At 32.7% G+C, this 10522-nt stretch overlaps 1 protein-coding gene across 1 annotated transcript; it reads left to right on the top strand.

The window, feature by feature from the left end:
- The first annotated feature begins 9181 nt into the window (after window positions 1–9181).
- On the top strand, window positions 9182–10430 carry LOC112790805 (uncharacterized). The gene is made up of 2 exons (XM_025833376.3): window positions 9182–10076; window positions 10184–10430. Exons 1-2 carry the CDS (start codon window positions 9306–9308, stop codon window positions 10193–10195), a joined length of 783 nt encoding a protein of 260 aa, XP_025689161.1. The 5' UTR covers window positions 9182–9305; the 3' UTR covers window positions 10196–10430.
- The last annotated feature ends 92 nt before the right edge of the window (window positions 10431–10522 follow it).

The following is a 10522-nucleotide window of genomic DNA, read 5'->3' as shown; positions in this document are numbered from 1 at the left end:
GTTATTAAATATAAAAAATAAATATTTTGACGTTTGAAAAAAAATCAGTCATTTATATTTATTTAAAAAAAGTGTATATAATATTTAAAGAAAAAATATATTTAATGTTTTTATTATTTTTGTTAGAATAAAATTAGTTTTATGTGAGTTTAATTAATAAACAGTTTGTATATTAATAAATAAATAGATACACTTTTTAAATAATAAATATGTTAATATACGTTAATTATTTTAGCAAATAAAATATTAAAATAAATATGTAAATATTATTAAATGAATACATATATTTTATAAATAAATATGCTAATATTTGTATATTAATAAATGGATATTTATTATTTATTTAATCTAACAAATATATTTTTGTTGATGCAGCCTAAGAGGAATTTGTTGGTGTGTAAACTGGATTCGCCACAAACGTAGAACTCGATGGTCGAAAACTATTTACGCGCCATGGTATTCTACCACGTCTCTAGAATTGGGGGTGATAAGAGGATTTCACCCCTTATTAGCTGCTCCGGTTGAAAGGTGGAGGCCAGAGACTCACACTTTTGTATTGTTGGTGGGTGAGGTTACAGTGACATTGGAAGATGTCGATCATATATTTGGCCTACCCATTGATGGAGAGCCTGTTAGTGGATGGACTAATAGTAGTAGCGACTTCGTTCAGAGCCAGAGCATCGCAATATTCGAACATGAACTAGTACTCAGTCAAAATTCGAAATCCTATATAAAGCTGGGTTGGGTTCGACATATCAGAGACGCAGTGCCATTGGACACTGAAGAGTTCGTAAGGAGATACGTCAGATGTCAGATTTTCTGTATGTTAGGGTCGACCCTATTCGCAGATAAGTCGACCGCATACGCCCACGCGAAGTATCTACCGTTGCATCGCGATTTCGAGCGGATCCATACTTATGGTTGGGGGTCAACATGTCTCGCACATTTTTACAGAGAACTATGCCGTGCATCACGATATGATACAAAGGAGATAGATGGCCCTCTTAATCTGTTGTTTGTTTGGGCATGGGAGCGAATGCTGTGTACTACGCCCGTACCAAGACATACCCTTTCACTTGCTGAGATACCAGTCCGGCCAGTTGCATCAGCCCATACTGACGATTCCAGCCGGTCATGATTGGTTTGACTTCTCCGTCAGTGGTCATGGAGATCAGCAACTATAGAATTGGCCCAACGCTAGTTTGGGTGGTTGGTCAGAGTTTAGTGTTATGCATTCACCGTCAGGGTCGGCTGATCCACATAGGGCAGCAGTAGGTATGGGCCATGGTTTGTTGGGTCCTGCTTCTGACCACATGTCAGGGGGTGCGTCGTGTGATAGTGGTTTCCTTCAGTGGACATACACAGTTGTTGACGAGTACAAACCCGGTGCATTTGCTCCAGCAGAGGTAGGTGGGTTGGCCGCTCCTGCAGAAGTAGGTGAGTCCAACGCTCCAACAAATGCAGGTGGGTCAGCCACTCCAGGTGTGGATGACTCAGTTTCAGGTCACCCATATGACCTACGGACGGAGCGAAATATGCCTGATAGGTATACTCCGTCGCGGCCAGGTCAGGGCATGATGGGTAAGGGACTGAACTAGTTGGCTCGAAAGAAGTGAACTTGGGTTTAGGGTTTTTAGATTTAATCCTAAGGTTTAATGTAATTCATATTTAATGTTCTGTATGTTGACCTATGTAATTCGTAGTTAATCTTTTGTATATTTGCTTCACGAAAGCAGTAAATGTTAATATTAACCTGACATTAAACATCAATGGATAAACTCAAATTTAAAAATACAAACACGACCAACATAAAAAAACATGAACTGACAAAATGCACATTTAAAAATACAAACACGACTAACAAAAAAAACATCAACTGACAAAATGCAAATTAAAAAATACAAACACGATGAAAATAAAAATCATTCACCCGCACCACTCGGTCCAGCACGCTGAGGACATCGACTCCGACTATGACCCTGAGCACTACAGAGACGGCATATCTGAGGACCACACATGTCGCGTGAGTCCATTTCATTCAAGTATCTGGTCAATTTTGGGCGACCTTTCGACATTCGCCTCAAGGTGGGATTAGCGACCAATGTGGGTCCCTCATATGTAGGCCATGTCTCGGGATCACCTAACGGTGTGAACTCAAATCTATATACCTTACGAACCTCTGTCATCTTGTACAAGTCATGCATATACAGCTACCAATCAAGATACTGGTTAGCACAACAAGCAATAACATGGCGACATGGTAGTTGTTGCACCTGAAAGTGCCCACAGTCATACGTCCGTCGCGCAAGATCAACAACTGACACCTTTTCGCTAGTCATTTTGTGCACCTCAAATACCTCATTCCGTCTGTCAAAACGGTGCACAACTATATTCCCATCCTGTTGCATATTTGCCTCTATCCGCTGTTGTGCAAATACAAAGTAAGTAAATCCAGCACGCTTGCATTCGTGAGTCTCGGCACTCTTTCGCATAAAAAGTTCATTTAACCGATAATATGTTGCTCGGACTAGTGCCAACACAAGTAGATTATGGGCACCCTTTAACACTGAGTTAATGCACTTGACAAGGTTCGTCATCATATGGCCCCATCGATGTCCCTCGTCGAATGCAAATACCCAATGTCTAAGTCCAATGGCGTTGCACCGCTTGGCATATGCCTCGCTTCGCTCTTCCAACCTCTTATAGTTGATGTTATACTCCTCCACCGTTCTTGAATACCCAATATTGACAACAAGCTTTTGCAAGTGAGGGACTTTGAATGCTCTTAGGAAGTTGCTGCTGATGTGCCTTATACAAAACATCCACCATGCTCTTGGAGGTTTTCAGTCACCTCCGGAACGATTTACTGCTGCCTGAATTGACTCATGCCAGTCTGAGATCATACCCATACCGTCTTTTCTGACAACATGCATTCGCAGATTCCTGAGAAAGAAGTGCCACGCATCAACTATCTCCCCTTCCACCAAGGCAAAAGGGATAGGCACAATGTTCTAGTTCCCATCTTGTGAAACAGCGACCAGAAGTATACATCTGTACTTTCTGTATAGGTGTGTGCCGTTAACCTGAACTAGGGGCTTGCAATGCCTAAATGCCCTAATGCATGGATTGAAACTCCAAAATATGTGATGAAGTATTTTTACCTCTTGCGCCTCCTCATTCACGTTGTACAGTGGGTGTGTTTCTAGTTGGACAACTGACCTACACATCTTCTAAACCATAACTGAGAGCCACCATGGCAAGGCTTGGTAAGAATCCTCTCAACCACCAAAAACTTTCGCTATGGACTTCTACTTTGCCAACCAAGCCTTTCGGTAATTGATGATATAATTGAACCTTGACTGGACTTCTGCTATTATAGATTTCACCTTGATGGACAGGTCAGTCTTGACCAATGGCCTTATAGCCTCAGCAACTGTATTCATAAAATAAAGAACGAAAATAATTATTGAAATATAAATCAAGACATGAACTAAATTAAAAAGATCAAACAAATCAATCCATGAAAATAGACAGAGCTCCTAACCTTAACAATGAAGGATTAGTTGCTCATGGTTCAGAGAAGAAAAATAAGGGTTCTAGTAAAAATGTGTTTCTTATCTAAATGTACAAAGTTCCTATTTATAACTAATCCTAATAAATTTTAAAATCTAATTCTCTAAAATTAAAAATAATATCTTTTCCTAAAAATTAAGATTTGAATTTAAATTTGAATTAATTAACAAGTCTTCAGCTGATGGGTGGGGACCACTTGATTTGTCCATTCTACAGCTTCTAATATGTGTTTTCTGGGCTGGAAACTGGGTCAAAATGCGGCCCAAAATCCACGCCATCAATTTCGGTAAATTCTGCAAATCGCGCACGTCACACGTACACGTCAGTCACGCGTACGCGTCGCTGGTCTTCTTCGCAAGTCACGCGGACGCGTCGTTGAACAAATCTTCAAATCACGTGTACGGGTCAGTCACGCGTACGCGTCGCCGTGGATACTTCCAGATAACGCGTGCGCGTCGCTTCTCGCAGTCATCTCCTTTGATTCTCGTGCTGCAGAAACTCCATCAAATTCCGCCGAATGCTACCTACAATAAACAAAATTGCAAAAGACTCAAAGTAGCATCCATAGTGGCTAAAATATAATTAATTCTTAATTAAACTCAACAATTTAAGTGCAAATTCACTAGAAAAAGATAGACAAGATGCTCACGCATCACTCGTACACTGTAGCTCTATCATCCTCTATATCTAAATCATTTTGAATCCCTCTTGCCTCTACGGTTTCAAACTCAATATACAGCTCAATCTGTGGCTGTCGCATCTAAGTCTGCTGGTGAATTTGAAACATATTCCGCATACTTCTTTCGTCAGTGATTGGCATGGTATCAAACTGTATTAGACCACCAAAAACTACAACCAGATTTCAGTACAGAATTTTGCTCACTCTCATAACGTACCATTCTCCATACTTTGACAGAGACCGTTTTGAAGCTCCATTAACGTCATGGTGCATGGAACCACAAACGAAAATGGATTTTGGCACACAAATCTCATTCCCTCATGAGTATTACGTATTATCTCACTGTTGCGATACACCACCAAATTTGCGGTACCCTCTATTACACTACAAACAGACTCAAAGAACACTCACACACTCTTACTCATATTGAAAATGGTACTGAACTCTACCTTATATAGTGGAGAGCATTCACCACGGCCCCCACATGTTGACTGCCTCAACTAACCACGCTTTGTCATGTGTCAGCACGCCCCCCACATGCTACCAGCCACGTCACCATGCCCTTGACGTGCTGAATCAGCACGCCCCCACGTGATTCCTACTCCATTTAACTAGATCGTGTCACGTCTCTTCACACCCTCCACGTGTAACACGTAACACACTCTTTGCATGTTAACTTTGTATCTGACACGTCTATCCAAGAGTAATACACAATGTTCTTTCATTTCCAGTCAAAACACCATCATCTATTCCATATTCAAATTCTTTGACCGCAAAATAAACATGCATAAATTTAAAAAAAAAAATAACAAGGCTTCTCGGACACGGTGAAAAGTAGAGGATCTACCACAACGGAAAAGAACACCACTCAATCTCATCTTAAAATACATCTCCAATGATATTTTCATAACAAAATTTTTTAGCCCTAAACTAGTATCACCGAATAATAATTTCTCAAATATTAGGAAGTAAGATTGCATGTGTGTGAGGGTTGGCACTTGGCATAGGTAAGGATTATAGGATATCCCAATAAAGAACTATATATTGATGGAAGCTTCTAGCGTGAGGAAAGTATTTTAAGGTTCTTAAATGAACTAGGATAAATTAAAAATATGTAAAACTTATGAGAGTCATTTTGAAATATGATAAACAAGTAATTAACTTTTACATGACTACCGTATTCATATGACCATCATTTGTGTTCAAAGAAAATTCAAAACTCATATTTATTGCAAATTTAAATCAGTTGCTCATTTCTAAAAACAATTTCACTAAAAAATCTAAAACATTTTTGTTAAAAATGTGTTAGTAATAAAAACTAACAATAATAACAGTAATAATAATAATTATAATGATAGCAATTAATGTACTACACATTAATATCAATAATAATAAAATTTATTATAATTATAACAAAAAATTTTATTTCTTTAAAATTAATGTTAAGAAAATTTTCTATTCTCTTAAAATGAATTTTTTGTAAATTTTAGTCTTTTTATAATGAAATTTAAATATTAATTTTTAATACAATCAAATATCTTTAAACTCAAAGGATATTTTAATATTTTTCAAAATTAATGCAAAAAAATTACTTTTTATTTGGCTTTAAAAAGGGTACCTTAGTCATTTAAAATGAGTATTTTAGTCTTGTTAAAATCAAATTCAAATTTTTCATTTCTAATACGATCAAACAATATGAATTTAATCTATAATGGTATTTTAATTTTTTTTAGATTAACCTTAAAATGTTATTTTGTTATTTTAAAAATTAATTATATGAATATTTTAATTGTTTTGAATGTTAAATTTACAATTTCTAATACAATTAAGTAATTTTTATTCTAAAATGGTATTTTAGTTTTTTAAGGTTAATGCTAAAAAAGGTTATTTTGGTATTTTAAAATTAACTATTAAATGTTTTAACCTTTTTAATATTAAATTAAAATTTATAATTACTAATAAATCAAATAATATTATTTATTCATATATAATAGTAATTTTAAAATTATTACATAAAGAATATTCTGGTATTTTAAATTTAATGTTAATTAAAAAATATTTTAGTTTTTTAATATGAATTCTATAGATATTTTAATATTTTAAAATAGAAATCAAATTTTAAGTTGTAATACAATTAAAAAACTTTAAAAATAAAAAACTTTTTAATCTTTTAATAATGATACCAAAATACTATTTCTTCATAATATTAAAAAAATTCTTTAATTTTTCTAAAAAATTAATCAAAGGATATAATTAGTTTTTAAATATTTCATCAATTTGTTGCTTAATTTAACAAGCCCTCTCATAATTAGTACAACTTTAAAGTAGAATTTTGCAAATTTATATATTTTATGTACGGCACTAATATAGGCCATTAAATTAGAATATTCTTTTCTAGTCTTTTACACTTTGTTTGAATGGAAGATGGAGAATGAGAGGAAAGAAAATGAAAGGAAAGAAAATAGAAGGAAAGAAAATGAAAGAAAAAGTTATTTTTTTTTATGTTATTTGGATGAAGAGAAAATGAATGGAAAGAATGTAAGGGAAAATTTTTTCTTTGTTTAGATGAGAAAAAAAATAAAAAAAGAGAAAATCATAAACAAGTGAAATTATAGTAATACCCTTCTTTATATTATATATAAATTACAATATATCGACGTATTTAAATTATTTCTAAAATAAAAAAAAGTGATCCCAATTACATTTAAAAATTTTAAAGTGTTATTTTTATGAACAATAATATTTTTTTAAATTTATTCTTTTCTGTTGTCTTTTAATGTCGTAAATAAAAATATATATTATTCTTTTTAAATATATATAAATAAATAATTTCCTAAAAAAATCATAAAAATTACTCTACACCATTAATCATATTTCTTTTCATACGTACTTTTTCATTTTTCTTTCATTTTTTTTATTGGTCCAAACGAAAAAAAATCAAATTTTTCATCCCTTTTTTTCTCGCCTATTTTCTTTTTTTCCAAAATCATCTCATCCAAACAAAGTGTAAAAATCAGTTTCAAATTTTTCCACCTTAAACGATTTCTATATTGATTGTACTGTCATATCTAAACTTATTTTAAAATAGTATTGGAGAACGAATTCTATAATATAATTTTAACTAATATTATAATAAATTGTAGAACAATTCTATTATAAAACTTTTTATAAATAGATTTATGTTAAATTTAAATTTTAAATATTTTTTAAGTGTTTATTTTGGTACGATAATTAATTAATACATATTTGTACGATTAAAAACTTAGAGAAATAAAAAAAATACTACATAGACTATATTATCTTGATAAGTATTTATTTTTAATTTTTTAAAAAGATATTATATCACCATATATATTAAAATATCTTTATAAATAATTATAAAAAAATATATCTTTTAAAATAATTTTGTTAAAAAATTAAATATTTTTTTATTAGTGTGAAAAAATATCCTTATATAATAAAAAAATTAAAATAAAATATTATTGATAAAAAAATATTGTTGTTCATTGTTCACCATCATCTTTTTAGGTTAGCGCGGTTGTGACCGGTGTTGATGGCATTGCTACTGTCGAGAACGCATTCGCGGGCATGTCGGAGGTGAAGGATTGTGCTGGGAAGAAATAGTCGTGCACGTTGGCGGCAGATGAAGATGGAAGACAAAAGACGATTAATCTAATTATTTGAATTTTTTAATTTTATAGGAATACTTTTGTCATATTAATAAGAAAGGATTATTTAGTTTTTTAACAAAAATATTTAAAAGGATATATTTATTTTTTTATAATTATTAGTAAGAATATTTCAATATATCTAGTGGTATAATATTTAAAAAAATTAAAGATAAATGATAATTAAATTAATTTATATGACATTTTTGTATTCATCTAATTTTTTTATCGGTTTGAATGTTGATACGTATTAATTAATTATGTATGGAAACAAGCATCTTTTTTTATTTAGATTTAAATTATAAAATTTTAAATATTTTTTTATATTAGATGTTTAAGACTTTCTCATTATTTTATTCTTTGGAAGGAAATTAATTTGGCACATATTCGGTGGGCAGAAATGAAGTGATGATGAAAAAAAAAGTAGGCAAAAAAGTAAGGACATGATAGAATACAATAAAAAAGATACTCAACCTTATTAGTTTGTATATTAAATTGAAGAGAAAATTTCGCTCTTTTTTTTAAAAGGTGTTAAAATAATATTTTTTATTTGTAAATTGTATATATTTTTTTCTTATAACTTTTAGAAGCCTCTCTTCGTTCCATTTAAAATTTTTTATGTTAATTAATATTAATTTTATTTATTTTAAAAAAATCAATTATGTTTATAAAAATATTTTTTAATAAAAATTTTATTTTTTTGCGATTAAATTTTGTTCACCAAAATATCCTTTAACAAATTATTTTTTTATTAATTAAATTGTATTATTTCCAAAATATGTTTTAAAATTTTTTTAATAATTAAATTATTTTTTCTTAAAATACTCTTCAATAAATTTTTTAAATGGGTAAAAAATAAATTTTTATTAAAGAATATTTTTATAGAAAAATAATTTATTTTTTTTAAAATGGGTAAAATTAATGTTAATTATCACAAAAAATTTAAAATAAATTAAAGAATAAGTTTTTTAAAAATTATAAAAGAGGAGAGTATATATTTTATAAATAAAAAATATCATTTTAATATCTCTAATTTTTTTTAAATTTAATCGTCAAAATTAATTATTAAAATAAAATATGTATTAATATATATATATATATATATTAAAATATATAATAATTAATTTTATTAGTTGATTTTAATATATAAATAATATTTTTTAAAAGATACTTGTATTATTGTTGGACTAATCAGAGAGAAAAAAAAAAAGGGAGATTCCTGAGTATAATTATTAGATTACATAGAGGTAGGGATAGAGATCGGAAACAAAACCCGATGAGCAATCCCTGCCTATAAATACATATTAAGACCCTCGTTCAAAAATCACAAGCAACCAGCCAACTAAACAAACAAGTAATCACTACACAGCAATAAGCTTTTAGCCATGACCTCAGTTCAGTGCTACAAAACATGCCAAGAAACCTGCTACCAGCAGAAGACCCAATCATCCATTGGGCAAAAGGTTTCTGAGATGTGTTCAAAGGCCACCACAATGGTGCCAGTTGCCACCCATGCCCAGCAACACTGCCATGGTAGCAGCAACCACCACATTGGAGCCACCCAAACCCATACCATTTCCCAATGCCATGGTGGCAGCCACCACAGTGGATGCTCCCATTTCCATGCCCATACCCAAGGCTATGGTGCTGCTAACCACCATAGCAATGGAGCAGGCTATGGTGGTAGCCTCCACAAAGGATGCACCCAATCCCACACCCATACCCAAGCCTGTGGCGGTGCTAACCACCTCAACAATGGAGGAGGCTATGGTGGTAGCCTCCACAAAGGATGCACCCAATCCCATACCCATACCCAAGCCTGTGGCGGTGCTAACTACCACAACAATGGGGGAATCCAATCCCAATGCCATGGCAGCAACAAAACCAACATGACATCCCACAGTGGAGGAGGGTATGTTGCGACCAACAAAACCACTGAAACTGATTACTACCACAGCCAGACAAAGACCACCGCGAATAGCGGCAGCGGGAGGTGCAGTAATGGAAGAAGCAAGAAGGAGCACAAGAGCAGGGGCATGTTCCAGAAGATCAAGGATGGGTTGTCCGGCCGCAACAGCGATTGCAGCAGCAGCGAGAGTGACAGCAGTGAGAGTGACAGCGACAACGAAAACAACTGCGGCAGGAGGAGCAGGAAGGCATGTTCTATATAACTAACTAACTAAATCTTTCTCCTGACATTACACATTTGAAATTCAATGTCCATTATTGGTTTAATTAATTTGAATTGTGTGTGTGTATGCAGAATTGCAATTAAGCAGTAAGCACCAGCTCTGATTCTTCATCACAGCTCCTATGATGTCAAGTGTGTGTGTGGCCACTGGCCACTGCTCAGAATAAATAAAATATCCTAATTTAAAATAAATAAATAAATAAAAGTGATGTACTTTGATTATGTATGGTGTGACTCCGAGATTGAGACCTAAATGCATTGTGTGCTTGCTCGATCTCCTTATTACTACTATCAATAAAACTGTTTGAATTCTCTCGCATCTCATGCCTCTCGCGTTTGCCTATAGTTTTATCACCAGAACAAACGAATCGTATAATTTATTCATCGATTTTCCATTACCTACGTTTTTTC

The sequence above is a fragment of the Arachis hypogaea genome, chromosome 3, assembly GCF_003086295.3.
Source record: "Arachis hypogaea cultivar Tifrunner chromosome 3, arahy.Tifrunner.gnm2.J5K5, whole genome shotgun sequence".
NCBI lineage: Eukaryota > Viridiplantae > Streptophyta > Magnoliopsida > Fabales > Fabaceae > Arachis > Arachis hypogaea.
Note: the sequence above shows the minus strand (reverse complement) of the source record. Positions and strands in the feature narration are given on the sequence as shown.